Below are 27355 nucleotides of genomic sequence, written 5' to 3' on the forward strand. Positions count from 1 at the left end.
ACAATATCCAGGCTTGGGCTGATAGGTGGCAAGTAACATTTGCGCCACACAAGTACCAGGCAATGACCATCTCCAACGAGAAGAATCTAACCATCTCCCCTTGACATTCAATGGCATTACCATCGCTGAATCCCCCACTATCAACATCCTAGGGGCTACCATTGACCAGAAACTGAACTGGAGTAGCCATATAAATACCCTGGCTACAAGAGCAGGTCAGAGGCTAGGAATCCTGCAGCGAGTAACTCATCTCCTGACACCCCAAAGCCTATCCACCAGGCACAAGTCAGGAGTGTGATGGAATACTCTCCAATTGCCTGGATGGGTGCAGCTCCAACAACACTCAAGAAGCTCGACACCATCCAGGACAAAGCAGCCCGCTTGATTTGCACCCCATCTACAAACATTCACTCCCTCTACCACCGACGCACAGTGGCAGCAGTGTGTACCATCTGCAAGATGCACTGCAGCAATGCACCAAGGCTCCTTAGACAGCATCTTCCAAACCCGCGACCTCTACCAACTAGCAGGACAAGGGAAGAAAATGCATGGGAACACCACCACCTGCAAGTTCCCATCCAAATCACACACCATCCTGACTTGGAACTATATCGCCATTCCTTCATTGTCGCTGGGTCAAAATCCTGGAACTCCCTTCCTAACAGCACTGTGGGTGTACCTACCTCACATGGACTGCAGCGGTTCAAGAAGGCAGCTCACCACCACCTTCTCAAGGGCGATTAGGGATGGGCAATAAAGGCTGGTGTGGCCAGCAATGCCCACATCCCATGAATGAATTTTAAAAAATTAACAGGTCACCTTTCTTTAGATTTCAACCAAGGACTCTAATAGAAGGTTCAAACCTTCATCACTATCCAACTGACCAGCATCCAGCTCACAGAATATTTTATTTCTAATTTACTTCTTATAGGAAGCAATAATACCAAGGCCATATTTTTGTTTCTTCCTTGGTAAAACAGTAACCAGTGTCCACATATCCACTTCATCTTTCACTGGTCATATGGTTCAAGCTCCGAGAACATCGGAGGATAATCATAACCTGACAATTTACACTTGCGTTCTGCCATTTTCCACAATGACCATTAGGATTTCAGTTTTCTGTCTGAAAATTTTTTCTTAGTTTCCAACCTTCCCCTTTAGGTAATCATCCTCTGCTACCATATTATATTCCCAAAAGCCAGATGGTGAAGGATGGACCTTGAGCCAATCTTTACACACTTTTATAAGCTTTTATTTAGAGAGATACACTTTACAAACATGCACTTCTGAACCCAATCACCAGTTTCAATCTGTTCCTATTTATAGGAGCACAAGCAAATCCACAGTTAATGCCCACCATCATAATAATTAATATACAATTAACACAAGGTTCCAGCAATAAATTTTTAAAACTGAAGTAGATTTTTCCTTTATGCATCAAATCTTATGTATAACATGATGATGGATAAATTCTGTTAAAACAAGTAATAAAACTGTACAAACTGTACAGTACCTATTATGTACCTTGATACAAAATGCACAAGATTTATATTGCATAAATATGGTATCAACTATTAGTATAAAAAGATGATTTTACTGATACGATTTGCAATATGCTTGCCTCCCGCTCTCTACCAGCACCGTGCTCTGATCCTGTTTTGTTTCAGCCCAGGTTACAGCCATGAACCAGTTTTGAAGGAAGGAAAAGTTATAAACTGAACTGATCATTAAAGGAATACATGCTTGAGAAACAGAACAAGTTGGAAAGATACAGGCATGGAGATAAAGGAAAAGTGAAAATGACAGAAAAAGGAGACAAACAGTGGGAAAGTGACAGAGAGATACAGAGATGATAAGTCAAATGTGTATGTGTGAGAGGTATGAAGAAAGAAAGATAGATTTACTGCCTAGTTATACCTCAATGGTTGGAAATTCTAGCTCAGAGAAAGCAGGATGTGGGGGTGATAAAACGGAAGACAATGAGAGGGAGACAAAGGATTCAAGAGTGGGAGACATGCAGAGTGTTTGTTATGGTGCACAATAAGGTAAAGAGAGAGGCATTTTTCTCTGAGCAATATCACAAGAGATCAACTAAATTTATTTATTTACTTGCAAGGAGCTTTTATGAGTGTAACTACAGGAATAACACAGAAAATGGCTTGGCTGCTGATTTCTCTTACTAAGCATCCATCAGTCATCTTGCTGAATATCAACAATTAGACAAGACCACAGAAAAAAAACAAAATTAAAAACAGCTTACTTTGAAACTGCATTGACATCAATATAAATATCCAGCAGCTGACCACCTAAGACATATCCAAAAGCAGGGCCTAGAACTGACATACCACTTCCGATACCTGTGGATTATCACAAAAAGTAATTAGGATTGAAGATACAATGATGTGTTAAAAATATCTCATTATAGTTGTGATTTTAATCACTCTACCATTGGTGGCCATGCCTTCAGCTGCTTGGGCCACAAGATGTGGAATTCCCTTTCTAAGCCTCTCTGCCTACTACCTCTCTTTACTCCTGTAAGATGCTCCTTGAAACCTACGTTTCCCAGCCCTATGTGGCTCAGTGTTTGATAACACTCCTGTGAAGCACCTTGGGGTGAGTTACAATGTTAAAGGTGCTATATAAATGCAAGTTGTTGTTGTGGTTGCAATTACAAGTTTTGTTTTGAATGGTTTCGGTGCAAATATGGCGCAATTCTGAATCTGAAACTTAATGCTTTTTCATTGAAAAGCAAGCAGGCATTGTTCAAAGTCCCATTGTAACTTGCATATATGAGCTAAAGAACTGTTTTTAACCTACTGTTGATATCCACTAGCAGGAACACATTATTTTGAATGTTGAGAAATGATGAGAACTGTCAAAAAAGGTGTTGGAGTCTAAACAAAAATGGCTGCTGTGTGTTAAGATACAAGGTTTGATTTTCCAAGTTTGTACAGCTCACACCAACCACCAGACTTGTACACCAGCTGCCAAAGCAGGAAATCGCGGGGAGGCTGCCCTTAAATTCCAGTTCACCAAAGTCAATGGGTGGAAATTCATGGGAATACACAATTGTCCCATATACATGGCCATGGGCGAGACGTCTCATTGACAACTGGGGAAATCAAACCTATAAAGGATGGTTTTGTAGGGGAGTGGCAGTTAAAGGGACAAAATCCCAAACACTTGTCAGTATCTTTCAGCACCCGAGTCACATCTTAACACTATACTGCTAGTTAGAGGCAACCTGGGAACAGGCATTGGCCAGGTTTTTGTCTTGGGGACAGGGGTCTCGACCATCAGCAAATGAGCCGGTGAGAGCCCCACGTCGCTTCCTCTGGGGAATCCCCGCCGGATAAAGTGCCAATTAGGCACTTACATGGACAGCAGCAGGTCTTCCCTGGGATCAAGGACCCCAACAGCAGAAATCCCACCTGCTGAAAGCTGCCGGCCAATCAGTGGCCAGTAGCTCTTTAAGAGAGTAGTGCCACTGCAGAGGCTGTGGCTGCTACCGGTGGAGCACTCACCCAAGGCCCTGGAGCCAGGCCACAGGTAAGTCTCAGCAGGAGGGGTTTCGCAAGGTGGGGGTGGAGAGGGAAGGGTGAGTGGGGGCCGCCAATAAGGGCAGTGGGGTGGATCTCAGCGGGCCCCCCTTCCCGATGCCAGGTCCCTCGTTCAGGTATTAAATACCTTTTAATGAGGGACCACCCCCCTGCACCCTCCCCCATCCCAGAGCAAGCAAACATCCTGCATAGGTTTGCTTGGCACGCTCCTTGTACAGCGACAGGCCCACCACAGCTGGGCTTATTCCAGCAGTGGCATGAGGCCCTTAATTGTCCACTAATTTCTCACTTAAGGCCCTCAATTAGCGGCAAAGCGGGAAGGCCGTTCACAAGCCTTCCCACCCTGGACATAATTTGGGTGGATGTGGGAAGGTGGCGGGGTAACCCACCGCCACTATCCCACCCTATTATATGCTCTCCCCGCCTCCAAACCCGCGCGGGGAGAGCATAAAATTCCCCCCATTTTGTGTAAAACCCCCCTTTACATATGACATCATGAGGCTTCACCCCAGTGACATTTCCAGTGACTGAGAAGTGCTTCCCAAAAGTTACCATTCATAAAGTCATTGGAGTTAAAGGCCTGCTCGGGTATAAAATTGAAACTCGTCCCGGACCCGACCCAACCACAGCCAACCCGAACCTGACCCGGGCCCGAGTCCTTTAATTTTTTCCGTGCCCGACCTGACCCGATCTGACACGAATATCGCAATAAGTTTAATGATATCAAACATGTTATTGTGCTCTACCTTGTCCAATTGGTAATACTTGTAATCCTGTTCATCCATTCCGGCAGCAGGCTATTCCTGCAGATCGAGTTGTGGGGAATCATGGGTGAGCTTCCATGAGTTCCCGGAGGCACCACTGTCCAGCCCGAGCCGACCCGAACCCGAATGCTGGACTTGGAATACAGACCTGACCAGACTTGAACCCGACACATGTAGTCGGATCTAGTCGGGTTCGGGTTGGCTAGTCAGGCTTTAAATGGAGTGAAATTTATATATGTTGTGCATAAGTCGTACATAACATGTTTACTCCTGCGTTGCCTGCACAACTATTCTAAAACATAGAACAAGGGGGCCTTTAAAAGAGTGAAAAACGTACAGATACCTTAGTTTATAACAGTTAGCCCTAGATGAAGAATTTTTCTGTGTAAGATGCAACAAAATCATATTTAATTCCTTATAAGCACATTTACAATTTTACTAGACTTACTACACAGAATAAATCTTCTGCCACATACTACTTTCGGAGAAAGCATAACTATTTTAAAGGGGGCGGTCGTCAGAAAAAATGTTCTTGGCAAAACATTTTTAAAAATCAGACTAGAAATACAAATTGCATGAAAATGCACCATCACATTACTCACTCATGATCATGGTGAAAATTAACCCTTGTTGACCAGAATAAGTTACCCGTTCAACTGGAAATTTAAGAACATGATAATGCCTTTATGCCCAATAACTGTGATTTTGTTTTTTCATCTATTAACACAATATACATATTAATATCCTAATTTTTCCTATTACATTATACTATAATTTTCCTAAAAATTAGGAAATAGTTAAATGTGACACGATTCCAGATAAAAAGACAAGCCATTATGTTTGCATACCTATATAAAGGGAACTTTTCTCATTAGAGACAGAGTCATCAATGTAGGCCGTCCCGAGAGTGTACAAAGGGGTTCCTCCCACACCATGTAGCAGCTGCCCCAGAAGAAACACAAAAAGAAAAGTGGTGGATTTGGGTGAAGCGGAGGCGATGCAGGCCGGTATGCTGGAATTACTGTTCGGGAGAGCACAGGTATCTGAAAGAAAAATAAATGGTATAATTATCATAATATTTTGAAAGCTAAGTCTCAGGAGAAGTTCCTTACCTTTTCAATACTGATTGTGGGGTATTTTTAGGGCTTGTCAATCCCAATAAGAATGGTGCTCTGCAATTCATAATGCCATGAGTTCTCACCCATACTTCCCCATTAAGATGACACTCATTGAGCAACACCATGGTTGAGTAAGAAAGAGCTACTGAGCACAGATGGAATATTAATCATCAGGAGACTAATGCTAGACTAAATAAATCACTTCTTCGGAGGCTGTAGATGATTTGACAAGGTGAAAACATTGGCCTGGGTTTTGCAGTAGAAATAACAGTGAGGCTGGAAGCACTCACCATTATTAAAGAGTAAATCGGACAGTAACTTAAGCCAACAGCACATGCACAGTTAAATGCAGAAATCAGGACGTTGCTGCCTGAGTTGCCCCGCTCCCTTCAGAAGTTGTGCTATATGGGTATCTCGCTGGGAGACAAGGCATTTAAACAAATGGAACGGCGTGAAGTTGCTGTACTTACTTGATAGTTACACACTAAACTTGGTAGAAAAAGTTAGGGGTTGTCCATTCCAGTGAAAGTAAATTTTTAATGGAGTGTTAAGTCTTTAAGAGGGAGAAAATGACTAACCAATGTAGGAATCGCAGTATGCAATTAACCCGTGTCCATTCACTTGTGATCATTCACTGCATTGCAGGTAGCGTGGTAAATTCATGATTGCTGCATGCAACAAGTGTTCATTGGCAGCATGCATCAGCAGAAGGGCCAATACTCTTGAGTGGCTAATGCTACTTAAAGGTAGTTTGCACTTCTTAAAGAGGAGAGGCAATGTGGCTACAAGAAGTGGTGAGAATCATTTGAGAGTCATTTGAAAACTGAATCCGTGCTGTGATACTTTGAGCAATGGCTGAACATGCGAAAGAGTGTGCACCAATGTTTTCAGTTACTACACTGAAGGTCTTGGTGGAAGTGGTAGAAAGAGGCATCCTGCATTCATAGGGGGACAGAAAGGCCTCCAGATGCTCAGGAGGCAGTGGATACAAGTAGTAGCAGAGGTCAATGCCAGGGGTGTCGCTCCAACAACATGGATGCAATCCAACAAGAAGTTTAAGAATCTCTCATGAGTTGTCAATGTCAGTGAGTTCATCTTCAAATGGCATATCCTACCAACTGCAGCACAAGCATCATCCACTGCTCAATTTTCTACAGCCCCATCATCCATCTAACACCATTCTCTATCAATTAGTACTCAACCCTAAAATTCATATCCTTTACTACACCCTCACACCCTCAAATACTTAGCACAGTTGCAAGCCTTGTACCTACAACTCACAGCTTGTGCATACCAACAGCTATTCAACCATGACTGACATATCACCCAAATATATTACGTGACACCCACTGACACAATTCCCTCTTTTTTGTAGGAGAAAGTGTCCCATAACAGCAGGCAGCAGCAAAGAACTGGAGGAGATAAGTTCCTCCATGTTTTAACACCCATGGAGGAGACTGTGATGACCATCATGGGAAAGGGCATTGCTGAGGCCATGGCCACTGGTGGGCCTGAAGTGATCGATGATGAAGGTATCTGCACAGCTAATTCTCCTTCCCACTTCACCCTCATCTCTCAATCTCTCTGACTTAGAAGCTGCAGATGGTGTAAGCACGCACTCCTTACTTTCTCATCTCCCCTCATTGCAACTAACCCTTGTCCCTTTTTCTTTTCAGGTACCCAAGAACTTTGTTGTGTCCAGTGCACTCAGCTATTTGTTGATGTCATTTGTAGTGAATCAAATTGGCTGAAGACCAGATTTTGTGATGAAGGGGAGTTCTGGAGTATGCCAAGAAAGATTACCTACTCAGCAATTCTGGCTGAAGATGGTTGCAAGTGCTTCAACCTTGTCTGTTGTACTCGCATGCTGAGCTCTGCCGTCAATGAGGATGGGGATGTTCATGGAACCTCCTCCTCCCGTTATTTATTTAATTGTCCAACACCATTGGATGTGGCAGGGCTGCAGAGATTTGACCTGACCCGTTGGTTAGGGGACTGTTTAGCTCTGCCTATGTCTTTTATTTATTCAGAGATACAGCACTGAAACAGGCCCTTTGGCCCACCGAGACTGTGCCGACCAACAACCACCCATTTATACTAATCCTACATTAACCCCATTTTTCCCTCTCACATCCCCACCTTCCCTCAATTCTCCTACCACCTACCTTCACTAGGGACAATTTTGTACAATGGCCAATTTACCTATCAACCCGCAAGTCTTTGGCAGCAATAACCTGCTCACTGATGTTCAGTTTGGGTTCCGTCAGGGCCACCTGGCTCCAGACCTCATTACAGCCTTGGTCAAAATATGGACAAAAGAGTTGAATTCCAGAGGTGAGGTGAGAGTGATTGCCCAAAGTATCAAGGCAGCATTTGACCAAGAGTGGCATCAAGGAGCCCTAGGAAAATTGAAATCAATGGGAATCGGTGGGGGTGGGGTGCGGGGGAAACTCTCTACTGATTGGAGTCATACCTAGCACAAAGGAAGATGGTTGTGGTTGTTAGAGGCCAATCATCTCAGCCCACGACATCACTGTAGGAATTCCTCAAGGTCGTGTCCTAGGTCCGACCACCTTCAGCTGCTTTTTTTTATTCATTTGGGGTATGTCAGCATCGCTGGCTATGCCTGCATTTATTGCCCATCCTTAATTGCCCTTGAGAAGGTGGTGGTGAGCCTCCTTCTTGAATCGCTGCAGTCCTTGGGGTGTAGGTACACCCACAGTGCTGTTAGGAAGGAAGTTCCAGGATTTTGACCCAGTGACAGTGAAGGAATGGCAATTAAGTTCCAAGTCAGGACGGTGGGTGGCTTGGAGGGGCTTCATCAATGACCTTCCCTCCAACATAAGGTCAGAAGTGTGGATGTTTACTGATGATTGCACAGTATTCAGTACTATTCACGACTCCTCAGATACTGAAGCAGTCTGTGCCTGCATGCAGCAAGACCTGAACATTACCATCAGCATCTTAGGGGTTACCAGAGACCAGAGACGTGACTGGACCAGCCATATAAATAATGTGGCTACAAGAGCAGGTCAGAGGCTGGGAATTTTGCGGCAAGGAGCTCACCTCCTGACTCCCAAAGCTTGTCCACCATTTACAAGGCACAAGTCAAGAGTGTGATGGAATACTCCCTACTTGCCTGGATGAGCGCAGCTCCAACAACACTCAAGATGCTCAACACCATCTAGAACAAATAAAAACAAGAAATGCTGGAATCACTCAGCAGGTCTGGCAGCATCTGTGGAAAGAGAAGCAGAGTTAACGTTTCAGGTCAGTGACCCTTCTTCGGAACTTGGAGGGTTCCGAAGAAGGGTCACTGACCCGAAACGTTAACTCTGCTTCTCTTTCCACAGATGCTGCCAGACCTGCTGAGTGATTCCAGCATTTCTTGTTTTTATTTCAGATTTCCAGCATCCGCAGTATTTTGCTTTTATTACCATCTAGAACAAAACAGCCCACTTGATCAGCACTCCATCCACCACCTTGAACATTCACTCCCTTCACCACCAGTGCACAGTGGCAGCAGTGTGTACCATCTACAAGATGCACTATAGCATCACCAAACCTCCTTCAACAGCATCTTCCAAACCCATGATCTTTACCACCTTGAAGAACAAGGGCAGCAAGTTCCTGACCAAGTCACACACCATCTTGACTGTCACTGGGTCAAAATCCTGGAACTCCTTCCCTAACAGCATTGTGGGTGTAACTACAAGGACTGCAGCAGTACTAGAGGGAAGTTCACCAACACCTTCTCAATGGCAATTGGAATGGGTAATAAATGCTGGCCTTGCCAGTGATGTCCACATCCCAAGAATGAATAAAAAAACTAGTTCTGGTGCACAGGTGTCCAGCATTACAGCTCGGATATTGACTGAACACATTAATGGTGGCAACTTTGGGAGGAAGCCAAGAGGATTTGTGTAATTGGCACTTTTTATTGAAGATATTTTCAGCCTTGCTCTTTGAATTCATGTGCATGTTTTGCCATTGTTCAGGATGGAGAAGTTCATGAGTCCCTTCTTCCTGTTAATGGTCCGAATGTCCGCCACCAACCTCAACTGGAAGTGGTAAGGCTACAGTACTTTGCTTTGATTAATCTTAGACTCACTTACCTCGGTCTATAGTCTGCTGCTTCTGGTATTTAGCATGCATGTAGCTGTGATGTAGCGTGATTATGTGGGTCTCTCATTCTAAATTATGTCCGCTGCTGCTTTTGGGCTGCTCGATCTGTCCTTAGTTTATCCCTGTTCGCATACTGATACTGTCACATTCCACAATGGCGGCTGTCCTCCTCATGAAGTTGGGACTTTGACTTTGCATGGATTGTGTGGTATTGACTCCTGCCAATGTTATCATGGACAGACAGGAGTCCAGTAAGTTTAATTCCTCATGTTTGTTCCTTCCTCACCTGAAGCAAGCCAAACTTGGCAGCTCTGCCCCTCAGAATTCAACCATCTCAATCAGTAGTGGTACATTCATGCTGCTATGTACCCTGCTTCGTTCAGGTGCTTCCTCCAAGTGGTATTCAACATGGACAGGCACAGATTGTTTGCAACCACATGGTTCTGCCATTGTGTGGCTAGTGGCCTTGAATACTTGAATAGTCATCTGCTTCCGTTTCTCTAGCCATAAAGGATGCTTTAATAACAGATGGAAAGAAAATCAGAAATGATCTCCTATAGCAGCGAGTGTTGTTGGGACACTATGGGGGGACTTTTAACCCCCAAGGATGGGCAGGGGGAAGCGGGTTGGATGCTAAAAATTAAAAAATGGCTAACCCAACTGTAACACATCTCGGGCTACAATGGTGACTGGTTGGGTAATGGGTGACGAATTTGTTCTCCAGAGGCAGGTCGGCCATTTAAATACTTCAATGAGCTGCTTGCCTCAAATTCAGCCACTGTTTCACATTGAACTCCTGGGGGCTAGATTTTCTGGCTCTCAGGAAATCCACTAGCTGAAAGGAAGAGAAAATGGTTGCATGGAACAGGTAAGTGCTTTTCCAGCACTGTTTGAGGCCAAGAGGGGCAAGAATGTTTCTCCCCGTTCTACCAAGCTACTTTATAAATCACCTCACAATCAGCCAACTGCCACCCCCTCCCACTGTGATTGAATCCCTGATATCTGACCCTCCCCAATGTATGAACCCCGCTGACAATTTCCAATGTCCAACTCATCTCCCAATCCCTGATGTTCAATGCCCCGCCGCCCTCCAATGTCAAACTCTCCCCCCACTCCATGTCGACTTCCCGGCATCAAACAAAAACAGGAGGTAAACAGAATTAGTAATAAATCCAATCACACATGAATAAAGAATAAAAAGCAAGGATTCTGGATAGCAATCATTGCCACAGAAATCTCCCATCCCCATTCGTGGATGAAATTATAAATAACTAAAGAAAGGATGATAGAAAAGTACTGGGCAGGATTTCATCCTGTCCCTGGAAACAGTAACAGAGGTTGCGGAGGCAAACAAAATGGTAAGGGGTGCCATTCCCGACATTGCCCAGGCCCACTGACATTTTATCTGGGTCAGGGAAGGCCCGAGGACGGTGTTCCCACCCAGGCAAATTAAGGCCCTTTAGGGCCTCTTCCTGCCTCCACTCCAATTTCCCAGAGAATAAACAAAATTCTTTCTAGAAGCCCATTTTACCTATTCTCCTGGGATTAGACAAGCTACTGGTAAGTGTCATAATATATCAAAATGTTTCGCACAGTTAAAAAAATCAGACCTAACATATTCTTTAAAAGATCTCCCTGGTTTCAGGACAAAAAATAAATTCTAAAAAATGGTCTGTGAAGAGATATCAGCACATAGGTAAGAGACACCTTCTGTGATGCCTGATTCTAACAGCCTCCAATCTAGCCTCTACCATATCCTTATCCTCCACCTCCTCTTTGTAGCATAAACTGTATATGATTTCAGCGATGTTGCGGAAGTCACACAATAAGCAGCGGGTGCAGGAGTGTTTGAGACCCTGGATAATGGTGTGGATGGATGGATGGGAGTGGGCAGTTGTTGCATCTCCAGTGTTTGCATGGGGTAGCAGTGATGGAAGAGTGAACCATGTTGTGATGAGAAGAACAGTCCCTTCGGAACACTGAGAGGGGAAGCAACAGGAGGGGAGAAGAGGATAAGTTTGGTGGTGGCATTGTGTTAAAGTGGCAAATGTAGCGTAAGAAGACCTGTTGAATACAGAGGCTGTATGTATAAAAGGTGAGAACAAGGGGGACCCTAACAGGGTTCCTACAGGGAGAAGGCGTGAGGCAGAAGCAGAGGAAATGGGACTCAGTGAAGGGCCCTAAGTAGGTATCATGAGGGCAGATACGCAGAGACATTTGAAACTGGAGTACTTACATCAAATGGGTGTAAAAAAAAAGTATAATCCAGGTAGTTCTGGGAGTCAGTGGGATTGTAATAGATGTCAATGGACAGCCTACCTCCAGAGCTAGAAATAGAGAAGTGCAAGAAAGGCAGATTCAGAGATATACCTCTGTTCACTTCCCCAAAATGGACAGTAGTTCAGAGGAAAATTCAGGCCAGTTTGTCAACAGTGCTGACCACATTTGCAAAGCTAGTCCCACTACTGAATTGGTAAGTTTTGCGTCCATTTTATGCCTGCAATTTATCACGCTGTGGAAACTATTGAGGTATTTCCCTCTCGAATATAGGGGGGAAAGCCTGACATGCATTTTCCTGAATCGCCTACTTCCTGTGGCTGAGGAAATCCTCCCAAAGACGTGTCTATAGACCTTCCAGAAGAACTTCCGACGTGGTCTTTGTTGCCCGACAAATCCAAGAAAAATGTCAAGAACAACATCAGGAACTCTTCATTGCATTCATCGACCTGACCAAAGCATTTGAGTCAGTAAATCGTGAGGCTCTGTGGATTTGTTTTTTATCTATTCGTGGGATGTGTGTATCGCTGGCTAGGACAGCACTTATTGCCCATCCCTTAACGCCCTTGAGAAGGTGGTGGTGAGCCGCCTTCTTGAACTGCCGCAGTCCATGTGGGGTAGGTACACCCATAATGCTGTTAGGAAGGTGGTCCGTCCAGTTTCATTCCTTTTCTTAGACTTTGTTGCGGTTAGATACAACTGAGTGGCTTGGTAGGCCATTTCAGAGGGCGTTTAAGAGTCAACCACATTGCTGTGGGTCTGGAATCACATGTAGGCCAGACCAGGTAAGGACAGCAGATTTCTTTCCCTAAAGGATATTAGTGAATCAGATGGGTTTTTACAACAATCGACAATGGTTTGATGGTCACCATTAGACTAGCTGTTAATTCCAGACTTATTGTGCTCCAAAAATTTGGATGTCCAAGAAACTTCATCACAATCCTGCAGTTGCTGCTTGATGATATGACTGAAACTGCCTTGAGTGGAAGATCTGAAACAGACGTTTTCAAAATCCAGCCGGGGTCAAGCAAGGTTGTGTGATAGCCCTGATACTATTTACAATCTACCTGACAGTGGCTATTCACCTCATCAAAGATTAGCTGCACTCTGGTGTGAGTATGAAATATCGCCTGGATGAAAAACTCTTTAACCTCAGTTGCCTCCGTGCCAAAACTAAACTGATCGCTATAGACATATATGATCTACAGTTTGCGGATGACTACAGTCATTGCCCACTCTGCACCAGATCTGCAAGCCGCTCTCAATCTCTTCAACTCTGCATACAAGAGACTCGGCCTGCCCTTGCATGTTGCCAAAACAAAACTCATATCAACCCACACCTGGTCAGCCAAATATTCCACCTCCCATATATGTTGAAGTAGAGAATTTGGAATAAGTTGAGCACTTCCCATGAGCAAATCCTGCACTCCGGATCCCACTACCTGGTGGGGCGTCCATGTGCGCAAAGATCTGCGGGTCGAGAATCGGCCTGTTCAGTCCCATGGCAGAAACTTGTGACCTTGAGTAGACGTCACCCTTGAATAGAGGGACAGTGACCAATGTATAAAAATTTCTACTCCAATGTCTTTGGACAGGAAGGGAGTAAAAGTAAAATAAATAATATTCATAGTATTCGCATCAATTGTGTTATCTCCAATAAATTGCAGAAGCAATCGTTTGCTTAAAAATAGAATTTACCCAACTATCCGCCCTACTCCTAAATATTATTTTTTTGCTCCTGGTATTTGAACCCTTCATCTTAGTGAATAACTTCTCTAGATCAGCTATTACAATCGTTTCAAATTTTTCAATCCCTTCATAATGTTAATGTCAAGAACAGCAAAAAAAAAGACACTAAATTATGTTTAAACAAACGGGGAAGAAGTTTAACTGCCGGGATGGGGGATTTCAGGTGTAGCCGGGGGGAGGGGGTGGGGGGGACAGGGGAGTTAAAGCCCTGAAAAATGGCAAAATGGCAGCAGCCAACATGATCTTTCCCACTTCCAGGTTTAAGCATGACAGACTTGGATATTCTTGAAACCCCCATGGAGCTATCGATTATGTAACTTCAATATGGAAATAGGCAATTAATTGTGAATTTAATGCAGCATCCTGACTTTAGCAGCCAGTGCACGAGCTTGCCGAGCTGTATGGAACTCATAAGGGTCAACAAGACGAGAGCACAGTTTGGAATCATTGTTCACTGAAACTGACTGGTGGAAAGCCTTTGAACAGTGAAACTGGATAGCTGCTGGGCTCACTATGTGAAAGTCTTGTGCTCACATCACTTGTTCAGATAGCCAGATTTCACTGCTTCACAGGTGACTTCCAACTTTCTAGACGTCATTTCACTTACCTTGGACTTTTCTCATCTTGATCTGATCTTCCCTGTTATCAGCCTTCATTGCAGTATGGGAGTAAGTTTATGCAGCTCTACCTTCGACCTCTAATGAGGAACAAGATAAGCAGCAACACCAACAACAACAGCACCCGGAGCAGCAGGTACAATGTCAGCAGCAGTACCACATGCCTTCTTCTCAGCCACATGCCCCTCTACAAAACAAAGGGAATGGATACAAAGATCCAACTCAAAGGAGACAGTACCCCAACACAAGATCTAGAGGTCAAGGATCAGCTTTCTTGACATTTCTGAGTACCAGTACCTCATGTATCTCAGACTTTCACAGCTGCTCTTGCTGACATCTGCAGCCTCCTGAAACAAGGCCTCCTTCACTGTGGACCCGGTGAGCATGCATTGCTAGTGGCCATCAAGGTGGCTATCACTGGAGAGCCACCCTTTTCCCCGCCCCCTCAACCTGGTTCTCTGTCTCTCCTTGGAGTTGGGCACTCTCCTGCAATGTGAAAGCAGAGAGTTATGACTGTAAGGAATGGATTGTGTGGAGAGAAGGAAATGACACCAATTGTGAAGGGTGACTGTGAGGCACAGGAAAGAGTCAGAGACCCTGGAGACAGCATTCCCACATCTCCTTGCCATTCCATAGGAGAAGCCTCAGTAAGCAGTGTACAGCCATTCTGATCCCTGCCATGGTACATTTATCCAGAAATTCTTCCTTTGACAGATATGTGTCAACATCATGCTTGCCCTCTATGATTGGTTGAGGAACCCGGAAGCAGGGTGTTAATGCTATGGCTGAGTTAAAGAACAATGCAAAACACACTGATAAAACAAACAGGTTCCTAACCCGCTCCCCCCACCATCCCCCCAGTGCTTCAAGGGGATCGGTTTAGATAAAATTCCGCCCATAGTCTTGAGTTTTTACTTTGAAATTGTTAAATAATGCACCTATGGTATTTAAGAGGTTAATTTCCTAATTACCAACATTATAATGCTGACAAGCCCATGCTGTTTTGCCACAGCTCTCAGTCCTTGTAATTACCTTTATGAAAATTACCTTCATTTACATGTGGAACAGATAACCATACCAGCTTGTACACAGCTGTTAGTATATTTTTGTCTTTGCCATATGAAACTTAACTGACCTTGCACTCAAAATGCAATTAACTCTTCCAATGTATCTCTAGCCTGTAATAATAATGATAATTACAGCAGTTCCAGACTCAGAGGCATTCATAAATTAATATATAGCTTGTTCATAGTTCATAAAACTAAATCTAGAAATGAACTGGCATTCTTTCTTATACTTTTCAAACCATACCATGCCTCCTCCAGTTTCTTGACCAGTTTCTTTGCATGCTTGGAAGACTGGTGAGCTATATGTCAACCTCCCTTGTGGCTCTGAATTTGGTGATCCTGCACAGTTTCCCACTTACACTGCTTTCTCCTTGCCAATGAATCAAGATAAATCATTAAAGATGTCAAACTTTGATTCTTCAGATTATTATAGTCGTAAATTGCTGCTGTAAATGTTATGTATTACTATGTAACCTACTGAAACCTTTGGAATCATAATACCAACTTTGTGTTTAGCTCAATTTAGTGTCCATAGCTTATCTGTATGATATACTCGAAAATTATAAAGTTGCAAAAATAGAGAAGTAAAAAAGCTTAAAGTAAGTCCTAGCAAATCAGTTAGTTGAAGCTGCCTGCTGACCAAATACATGAAGGACTTGTGACAAAGTTACATATAACTGTATCTGCACCTAGAAGCAAGTTTTTTGTATAGTGGAACCTTTTTTTAAATCTTAGATCCAATGATTAACCTGGTTCTAACATTAAAAAAAAGTTGGAATTTTCTCAATGTTCCTTCATGAACAACTTTCACTTATTAAATGTTTTCTTTGAACTTCTTTCAAGAACATAAGAGTAAATGAAATAAATATTCTAACAAAATAATCTAAATGTTCACATTTGGATAAATCAGCAATATTTTCAAGGAAAAAAATTGTGAAAGGCCAACTCAATAGTCTGAGCTATTGGGGTACTAGCAGAGGCATGGTCAGAAGATATTCACACTGACATTCATGTACAACTGAGTTAAATATACTAAGGCTTGGTCGTGCTGCCATTTTAAGTTCATGCCAGTTAAGAATACTTCTTGTGTTCAAATATCTAATATGATGCAAAAGAGAATAGTCTGCACAGAAATACATTTTTGCCAAAAGAATTCAGTTGTTCTCCCTTCAACTTAATTTTCACTCTTCTCTTGTGATGGTGTTGATTTAGTTTGGCATCAAGTTCCATGGGTTTGACCAGTATCCATTACCTCACCCAGTCTTTATGTATTAGCCTATGCACTGAGTTTCTCCAGTGTAGATCAAAGAATAAAGATTAGGAGAAGGAACACTATCTGTTTCCTGTTTCGCAAATTCGTGGATGTTGACACCAATTATAGCACTGCCATCACACTTCCCTCTGAGATAGATGAACTCACTCAATGACCCAAATTTTGCAGGCAGCAGCAAACGAACAGCGCCAGCCTTTCATTACACTTGTACTTGCCTACAGACTTCCTAAGGAACTTTGCACTGGAACTTGCTGTGATAAGAAACCCATTTCAGTACAGTGCTCACTCTAGGGGATCTGGGACCTACGTAAACAGGGCAAGCAACTGTGTATTTCCTTAACTCAGATTAACTGCTTAACTCCTTACTGAAATATGCAGAATCTGAACCAGGAAGTGTAAATTAGAATAGCTAATTCAATGCCAAATCATGTGCAGAAAATGAAATAGAAGGGAAGAAAAGTGGGATTAAGAGAAAGGGGGAGAGAACAGACTGAAAGGAAAAGTTCAAAAAAAATATTTTTTTTCAAATCTCAAACAATAATTAAAATCTGCAGGAATGAGACTCCATACTTGTAAAAGTTAATTTTCAGTGCCAGATAGGTTGCTTGGCAGTAATTAAGACCGAACATGCTGTTAAAAATTCACTTACACTTAAACAGACAAGACCCAACACTTTCTGGTGAGTTCAGTGGGTAATTAGTGGGTAATTAACCCAACTTAACACACTGCCATGTGTTTCAATGCTGAGTTTCTCAACAAGATTCTAGTATAGCGAAGCGTCTGGAGGGACAAGGCAACTCGGACAGCAACCTCCTGATTTCTGCATTTAACTGCACATTTATGGTCACCGGAAGTTGCTGTCTGATTTATTCTTTAATAACGGTGAGCATGGATAGCCTCGTTATTATTTTTGCTGTAAATTCTAGGCCAATATCAGCCAAGGATCAAACTTACATTATCTTGATTGGTATAGTTCAGTGCCAAATCATGTGACACTGAATCTTCAAGGAGGCACTGTTTAGTCGAATTAGCATAAGCTACAAATTTCAGGAGAGGAAAACAATGAAAGGGAAATTGACGAATTAGGTCTCAAAGGCACAAGTTAGCAGATTTCCCTTTTATTTCTTAGATCCAAGTTTATAATCAGATTGCATTATCTTATTGAAACTACCATGATAAACAAAGTTGAATTCAACAAGATAGTGATCAAAATGATACTTTTATAACAAAGTATAAAAAAGTATACCTCTTAGTTGAGAACCATAATTATACAGGCCACTGGTGAAATGAGGAAGACAAAACACAAGGGATCCCAATCCAAGCATAAAAGCTGAGAAAGACAGCCACCGTGGCTTGTGTCCCTTTTGTCCTTGGTAAGAGATAAAGAGGGACAAAACACAGAAGGACATATCATAGCCTGCAGAAATCAATCCTGTGAGGAAGCTGTTCAAGTTGTATCGTTTCTCAATTGTAGATATGTTAATGTTCACCAGACCATTCACCAAAGTACCTGAAACACAAAAAAATTATTATTATTTTAAAGCAGGAAATATATCCCAACACTACTACTATTCGGAAGGAAAATTAAGAAACAGTCATCACCTCCAACTTCCATTCCACGTCACACACCATCCAGGGTTATAAATATACAGCCAATCCTTCATCATTTCTGGGTCAAAATCCTAGAATTCCCTACCTAACATCTTCATGACATCAAAAATCACAATGACTGCAGCAGTTCAAGAAGGTGGCTAACCACCACCTTTACAGGGCAAGTAGGGTGGGTAATCAATGCTACATTGTTAGTGTTATTCACATCCCAATAACAAATTTTAAAAAATTAGGATATATTACGTTGCTTGTGGACCAAAGCAATAAGAATAAAATTTAGAAAGGTTCAATCACTATTGTTGCTGCTACTTCGATGTTCAATTACAACAAAATTTTCTATTTGGTACTGGTATATTGGTATATTACTCTATTTGGTAATTGTCATTGGGACAATTATTGAGAGGAAGAATTTCATTCTGTTGACGACCACTAGGAAATGTGTGCAACACTGAAAGTGTGACGGTGAGCGCTTCTGTTTTTCTGTGTAAAATATGTTTCAAGAAATTATTGTTAGATAGTGGACACTGATTCATCTGAAATCTATATTTTAAAACTGAAGACGCTGACATTTGGGTGTTTCTTTAAAAGGAAGTTCAACAAAAGGTTGACCAGTAAACAGGTTTTTACTGGAAGGCACATTATTTCAAGTAAACATGGCAGGGCATTGTGTTGTGACACGACCAGATTTATGATTATCACGGAACTTGCCTGGAAAAAGATTAGCTTCATTTTGAATTGTTAAAAGCCAGATAGATTTTGGACTAAAGGAGGCAGTTGGAGATCTGCATATTGACCTGGCAGGAGAAGAAGAAAATCCAGACCACTGTTACCTCTTTGATGAATCCCTGCTCTGGAAAAACAAAAGTCTGTACAAAGTTGTACTGTTGCCTCCTGTATTTTGAAGACATCCTGAATGTTTGCAGAAACCTTGCATCTTTAAAGGGACTTTGCATCGAATGTGTGAGAACTGAAACCTTTGTTGCTGCACAGCCGCTGTAAGACCTATGTGAAGCTTTCTGTAGTTGAACTTCTTTGAACGCCTACCCAAACAGACTGTTCATCAACCTTGCCGGGAAAGATTCCTTGTGGCAGCCACCTATTTGACTTTGGAACACCTCGCCATAACAAAGGACTTCCTATCTTCTATGCAATCTAAGTTTTTTTTTATTCCTTCTATTTCTTTGTAACAGCTGCAAACAAAAATTCATTTTTTTCCCTGTTAACCGGTTATGTATGTGAGTGTGTGTGAAGACTAGGAGATAAAAATAAGGGGCTTTAATATCTCAATTTGCATATATATTTACTTCATCATTGGTTAAGACTTCGTTTATAATAAGTGGATAATGTTGTTGTTTATTAAAGAAACCTGGTTGGTGTGCTTTGTTCTAGGGACAAATAGACTATATAATTGACTGTTTCGATAAGTGGGAAAATGTGTTGATATACTGTGACCTGTGGAGAAGTGGGACTGAATTAACAGTCCACTCCTCCGACCTCGGTTATAACAAAGGGGAAACATATTTACTGAACTTCCCACATCCAAATATTATAAGGAATTTTATCTGCTCACTCCTTTGCGTTTCACAATTACTTCCTGCCCTATTTTAAGCTTTAGAACTTGCAGTCACAGGCAAGCTGAAAGCACAAAATGTTACCTTACCATCTTGTAATATTATGAGGTTCTACCTAATTATGGAAGGGACCACAAGACCAAACCCCAACTTCAGAATAGGAAAAGTAAGAAAAAAATTCAAAGGATTATGGTGCCTAAATGACACAATGAGTTGGCACAAGCCTTTCATCTCTGTAAATGTATTCCTGTTGTCAGTTTTGCTTTTAAATTGTTTTGAGTTAGGGGTGAAATGTATAAAAAGGGAGAGAACTCCCAAGGAGAGAAGAGAACTTCCATGGAGAGAAGAGAATTTTCAAGGAAGGGGAGAAGACCACAACCCAGCTCAGCTTTCCATTATCTCTCTAAAAGATCCTGAGAAATTCACTGTGTCAACTCATCTTATCTCCTGTCTTCGAAAAAAAGTATGCTAAATTAATTTTCAATGCTGCCTGAAAAGAACTGTTCTAAAAGATCCCAGTGACCTGTACTTAGAGGCCACACTGCATGTCAGTTTTGGAACACAACATATCTCATCTGCTGTTTCTTCAAGAATGAGCAAGTATTCAGCCCAAGTTTTTTTGTCTGTAATTGAGCTCTAAAAACAAAACTCTATTTTTCTGGTTAACCGGTGTATATGTGTGTGTGTGTGCGCGCACACACAGGAATGTGAGGAGCTAAGATAAAAAGGGAACTTTAATATTTCAATCTGTGTTTTTATGCTTTACTTCATTACTGGTTAAGACTTGTTTTATAATAAACAGATAGGTTTGCTGTTTATTAAAGAAACATAGTTGGTGTGTTTTATTCTGGGATAAAACTGAGTCTATGATTGACCGTATCGGTAAGTGGGAAAAAATTTAAATATTTGTTGTGACCTGTGGAGAAGTGGAACTCCTCCCACCTCAGTCGTAATTAACCACATTAAATAAAGAATGTTGTTTTTAAACTTTATGCATCTTCAGTTGCATTTTCCAAATTACAAACATTTTTATATCATCCTACAACATGTATTTCTTTACTATTCTAAAAGAAGAAGCACTTTTTTCTGCCTCAAACAAAGGCAAACGCAATCGTAAGCTTTCCAATTTTCCAAATTATTGTTGAAGAATTACATAATTGGGTTAACACTTCATGACTGATTCAAGATTTCAGTTCATTGAATAGTATGTAAGATACTCCACTAACTGACATTTGTGGTTTATCATTCTTTCCTATCCATTTCAAAACATACTTCCTATCAGATTAGGCCTGGGTGACGATGGAAGTCCTTGTAGCCAAGCATTCTGACTCCCTAACTACACCTTGTTTTGATGAATCTGTTGGTAGGGTTAGTTGGGCTGTATATATGAACATATGAGCAATGACGGACAAGAAAGGACACTCTGGTCCTTCCAGCCTGTCCCACAAAATTGTTATAATGCTCCACCCCACACAAAACCACGTGATCTCCTGGTAGAGACAAAAAAGCAGATAAAAACCTTAACTAATTTTAGGGAAAAAACCTTCTCTGACCCTCCCCCTCCCAGGGGCTAAAAAACAGTTCAAAAGATCACTCTGGCCTGATATTATATGCAGTACCTAGCTTTTGTAAGCAGTGATCTCCACCCCAGCCAGAAACAAGTCCAGCTCTCGTTTGAAGGAATTCAGAAAATCTGTGTCCAGCGCATAAGCCAGCAAACTATTCCAGAAATCCATTATCCTTTGTGAAAAGAACCACCTCATGACATCTAACCTAGATCTGGTCTATACAACTTAAAATTATGATTCGTGGTCCTCCCTAACCTATTTAATTGGAACAAACTGTCAATATGAACAAAATCTACTCTCTTCATCATCTTCTAAATCTTGATCCGATCACAACTAACTTTACATTTTTCTGAAGTGAAGAGTCCTAGTTATTTTAGCCTATCTTGATAACTAAGATGTTTTAAGCTGGGGATCCCACTCTTTCTAAAGCCTCAACATCAACTACCATGAGAAGACCAAAACAGGACACAGCATTCTAATTAAGGCCTGACCAAGATTTTGTAGAAGGACAAATTGTACGCTTTATCTTCCAATCAATTGTCTTATAAATGCACATTAACACCCAATTTGCTCTCCCTACCCATTCGACAGCATTATTCCATAAAGCTTTAGAGATCTTTAAGAATGAAAGATTGGCAGGCAAAACTTTAACGGAACAATAGATTTAAAGAGATGGTTCGGTAATAGTTGAAGTACATACGTCAAGGGGGAAAGGTATGGCAAACAAAGCCAGAGCTCCCTGATGATGAAAGAGATAGAGAGTAAGAAGAAGCAATAAAAGGATGGGCATGAAATATGTTAGGTGGATAATACAAGTAAGAACCAGGCTAAATACAGAAAGTTCAGCGGGGAAGTGAACAAAGAAATAGGGAGCAAAAAGAGAGGACGAGAAGAGACTGACAGCTAACATAAAAGGGAATCCAACGTCTTCTCCAGGCATATAAATGGTAAAAGGTTAGTAAGTGGAGGGAAGGGGCCAATTAGGGCCCCAAAAGGGGATCTGCACATGGAGGCAGAGGGTATGGATAAGGTACTAAATGAGTACTTTGCATCTGTCGATTCCAAGGAAGGCAGTTTCCAGTGATGTTCCACAGGGCTCAGTGTTCAGTCCCTTGCTGTTTGTGGCATATATTAATGATTTGGACTTAAATGTGGGAGGCATGATTGGGAAATATTCAGATGACACAAAAAATGGCCATGTAGTTGACAGTGAAGATGACAACTGTAGATTCCAGAATGAAAGCAATGGTTTGGTTGAGTGGGCAGAAAAGTGGCAAATGAAAATCAATCTGGAGAAGTGTGAGGTAATGCATTTGGGGAGGGCAAACAAAGCAAGGAAATACACAATAAATGGGAGGATACTGAGAGGGGTGGAAGAAGTGAGAGACTTTGGAGTGCATGTCCACAGGTCCCTGAAGGTGGCAGGACAGGTAGATAAAGTGAAGAAGGCAGAGAATACAAAGGAAAAGAATACAAAAGCAAGGATGTAATGCTGGAGCTGTATAAAATGCTCCTTAGGCCACAGCTGGAGTATTGAGTACAGTTCTGGTCACCACATTACAGAAAGGACATAATTGCTCTGGAGAGAGTATAGGGGAGATTTACAAGAATGTTGCCAGGGCTCGAAAGTTGCAGCTACAAGGAAAGATTGGATCGGCTAGGGTTATTTTCCTTAGAACAGAGGAGGTTGAGGGGTGACTTAATTGAGATGTACAAAATTATGAGGGGCCTAGATTGAGTAGACAGAAAGGACCTGTTTCCTCTAGCAGAGAGGTCAATTACCAGGGGGCACAGATTTAAGGTGATTTGTAGAAGGATTAGAGAGGACATGAGGAAAAACAATTTCACCCAGAGGGTGCCGGGTGTCTGGAATTCATTGCCCGGATCGGTGGTGGAGGCAGAAACCGTCAACCTATTTAAAAGGTACTAGGACATGCAGCTGAAGTGCTGCTACCTGCAAGGCTATGGACCAGGTACTGGAACGTAGGATTATATTGGGCAGCTAGTTTTTTCTGCCGATGCAGACACGATGGGCTGAATGGCCTCCTTCTGTGCCATAACCTTTCTATGGTTATAGTGAAGTAGGAGGTAGTTGGGACATTGGATGGGCTAAAAATTGATAAAGAGGAATGTTAGAAAGTCTGATTATACTCAAAGTTGATAAGTCACCAGGACTTGATGGCATTCATCTGAAGGTGCTGCGGGAAGTAAGGTTGGAAATTGCAAAGGCACCAGCCATAATCTTCCAATCCTCCTTAGATACGGGGGTGGTGCCAGAGGACCAAAGAATTGCAAATCTTACACCTTCGTTCAAAAACGGTGTAAGGAAAGTCCAGCAACTATAGGCCTTTTAGTTTAACCTCAGTGGTGGGAAAGTTTTTAGAAGTGATAATCCAGGACAAAATTAGCAAGTCACTTGGACAAGTGTGAATTAAGTAAGGAAAGCCAGCACGGATTTGTTAAGGACAAATCGTCTTTAACTAACTTAATTGAGTTTTTGGATGAGCTACCAAAGAGGGTTGATGAGGGTAATGTGGTTGATGTGGTGTACATGGACTTCTGAAAGACATTTGATAAAGTGCCACATAACAGGCATGTCAGCAAAGTTAAGACCTGTGGAATAAAAGGGACAGTAACAGCATGGATATGAAGTTGGTTGAGTGACAAGAAACAGAGAATAGTGACATATTTTTCGGAATGGAGGAAGGTATATAGTGGGGTTCTCCAGGGATCAGTATTAGGACCACTGCCACTTGATCTATATTAATGACCATGATTTGGGTGTGCAGGTCACAATTTCAAAATTTGCAGCTGACACAAAATTTGGATGTATTGTGAACTGTGAAAAGGATAGTGATAAACTTCAAGAGGACATAGATAGGCTGGTGGAATGGGCAGTCACATGGCAGATGAATTTAATGCAGAAATGTGTGAACTGATACAATTTGGTAGGAAGAACGAGGAGAAGCAATATAAAATACAGGTTCTAAATTGGGTGCAGGAGCAAAGGGGCCAGGGGTATATGTGCACATATCGTTGAACGCGGCAGGGTAGGTTGAGGAAGTGGTTATTAAGGCATATGGGATCCTGGGCTTTATAACTAGAAGCAGAGAGTACAAAAGCAAGGAAACTATGGTGAACCTTTAAAACGAGAAAGAAAATTCCAAGGGGTGGACCCACCATCCATGGTTAACTAAAAATGTTAAAGATAGTATCAAACTTAAAGAAAAAGCATATAATTGCGCAAAAAAAGGTGGCAGGTCAGAAGATTGTACAGAATATAAAAAACAGCAAAGAATGACTAAAAGATTGATAAGGAGGGAACAATTAGAGTGTGAGAGAAAGCTAGCGAGAAATATAAAAACAGATAGTAAGAGTTTCTGCAGATATTTTAAAAAGAAAAGAGTTAACAGAGTGAGCATTGGTCCTATGGAAAGTGAGTCTGGGGAATTAATAGGGAAAACAAGGAGATGGCAGATGAAATGAACAGGTATTTTGCATCGGTCTTCACCATAGAGGATACAAGTAACATCCCAAAAATAGCTGTAAATCAGGACATGGAAGGGAGGGAGGAACTCTAGAAAATGACAATCACCAGGGAAGTGGTACTGAGCAAATTGTTAGAGCTGCGGGCTGACAAGTCCCCGATTCCTGATGGACTTCATCCTAAAGTCCTAAAAGAAGTGGTGAGTGAGATGGTTGAGGCATTGGTTTTAATTTTCCAAAATTCTCTAGATTCGAGAAAGCTTCCATTAGATTGGAAAATAGCAAATGTAAATCCTTTATTCAAAAATGGTGAGAGACAGAAAACAGGAAACTACAGACCAGTTAGCTTAGCATCAGTCATAGAGAAAATGTTAGAAGCTATTGTTAAAGATGTTAAAGCAGGGCATTTAGAAAAATTTAAGGTAATTATGTAGAGTCAACATGGTTTTGTGAAAGGAAAATCATGTTTAACCAATTGATTGGAGTTCTTTGAAGAAGTAACATGTGCTGCGGATAAAGGGGATGTACAGATTTCCAGAAGGCATTTGATAAGATACCGCATCAAAGGTTATTGCTGAAAATAAAAGCTCATGGTGTAGGGGGTAACATATTGACATGGATAGAGGATTGGCTAGCTAATTTTCTGGTTGGCAAGAGGTAGCGATTAACAGATCAGTGCTGGGGCCTCAACTTTTTACAATTTAAATAAATGATTTGGATGAAGGGACCGAAGGTATGGTTGCTAAATTTGCTGATGACACAATGATAGGTAGGACAATAAGTTGTGAACAGGACATAAGGAGGCTACAAAGGGATATAGGTAGGTTCAGTGAGTGGGCAAAGATCTGGCAAATGGAGTATAATGTGGGAAAATGTGAAATTGTCCATTTTGGCAGCAAGAATAAAAAAAGTATATTATCTGAATGGTGAGAGATTGCACAGCTCTGAGATGCAGAGGGATCTGGGTGTCCTAGTGCAGGAATCGCAAAAGGTTAGTATGCAGGTTCAGCAAGTAATTAGGAAAGCTAATAAAAAGTCATTGTTTATTGTGAGGGGGATTGAATACAAAAGTAGGGAGGTTATGCTTCAGTTATACAGGGTATTGGTGAGACCACATCTGGAGTACTGTGTACAGTACTGGTCTCCTTATTTAAGGAAGGATGTAAATGCACTGGAAGAAGTTCAGAGAAGGTTTACTAGACTAATACCTGGAATAGGCGGGTTGTCTTAAAGGAAAAGTTGGACAGGCTAGGCTTGTATCTGCTGGAGTTTAGACGAGTAGCAGGCAACTTGATTGAAACATATAAGATCTTGAAGGGTCTTGACAGGGTGGACGTGGAAAGGATGTTTCCCCTTGTGGGAGAATCTAGAACTAGGTGTCACTATTTAAAAATAAGGGGTCGCCCATTTAAGACAGAGATCAGGAGAATTAATTTCTCTCAGAGGGTCGTGAGTCTTTGGAACTCTCTTCCTCAAAAGGCAGTGGAAGCAGAGTCTTTAAATATTTTTAAGGCAGAGGTAGATAGATTCTTGATAAGTAAGGGGGTGTGAGGTTATCGTTGGTAGGTAGGAATGTGGAGTCGAGGTTACAATCAGATCAGCCATAATATTATTGAATGGTGGAGCAGGCTCGAGGGACTGAGTGGCCTACTCCTGCTCCTAATTCGTATGTAGAGCAGTAGCTTGGCCTGAACCGGAGTATTGTGTTCTATACTGGGTACCACATTTTAGGAAGCATGTGAAGCATTAAAGAGCAATCAGAAAAGATTTATGAGAATGGATCCAGGGATGAAGGACTTTGGTTACATGGATAGACTGGAGAAGCTGGGGCTTTTCTCCTTGGAGAAGAGATGATTATGAGGAGATTTGATAGGGGTGCTCAAATTCTGAAGGGTCCGGACAGAGTAAATTGGGAGAAACTTTTCCCACTGGTGAAAGGGTCAAGAACCAGAGGACACCAATTTAAGGTGAATGACAAAAGAATCAAGGGCGACATGAGGAAAACTTTTTCACACAGTGAGTGTTTAGGATCTGGAATGCACTGTCTGAGGGTATTTTTTTTTTTTTTTATTCATTCATGGTATGTGGGCGACGCTGGCCAGGCCAGCATTTATTGCCCATCCCTAATTGCCCTTGAGAAGGTGGTGGTGAGCTGCCTTCTTGATCCGCTGCAGTCCATTTGGGATAGGTACACCCACAGTGCTGTTGAGAAGGGAGTTCCAGGATTTTGACCCAGCCACAGTGAAGGAACGGCGATATAGTTCCAAGTCAGGATGGTGTGTGACTTGGAGGGGAACTTGCAGGTGGAGGTGTTCCCATGTATTTGCTGCCCTTGTCCTTCTAGTCGGTAGAGGTCGCGGGTTTGGAAGGTGTGGTGGAGGCAGATTCAATCGCGGCTTTCAAAAAGGAATTGGATAAGCACCTGCAAAGAAAAGAATTGCAGGGCTGCAAGGCAAAGGCTGGGGAGTGGGACTAGCTCTCTTACAGAGAGCCAGAATGGACACGTTGGGCCGAATGGCCTCCTTCTGTGCTGTAACCATTCTATGCTTCTATCCACTAGAATGCCAAT

General features: G+C 42.1%; 1 protein-coding gene across 2 annotated transcripts in view; it reads right to left on the reverse strand.

Annotated features, from left to right (window-relative positions):
• Window positions 1-27355, reverse strand: part of LOC137369109 (solute carrier organic anion transporter family member 4C1-like) — a 174702-nt gene that overhangs the window by 96964 nt on the left and 50383 nt on the right. The window contains exons 2-4 of one of the 2 annotated variants that reach the window (XM_068029764.1): window positions 17797-18060; window positions 5173-5367; window positions 2261-2357 (exon numbers count right to left, since the gene is read on the reverse strand). In XM_068029764.1, the coding sequence (XP_067885865.1) occupies window positions 2261-2357; window positions 5173-5367; window positions 17797-18060 (556 nt within the window). The remainder of the gene's footprint in view (window positions 1-2260; window positions 2358-5172; window positions 5368-17796; window positions 18061-27355) is intronic. The other variant, XM_068029765.1, reaches the window with a different exon arrangement.

The sequence above is a fragment of the Heterodontus francisci genome, chromosome 4 (assembly GCF_036365525.1).
Source record: "Heterodontus francisci isolate sHetFra1 chromosome 4, sHetFra1.hap1, whole genome shotgun sequence".
NCBI lineage: Eukaryota > Metazoa > Chordata > Chondrichthyes > Heterodontiformes > Heterodontidae > Heterodontus > Heterodontus francisci.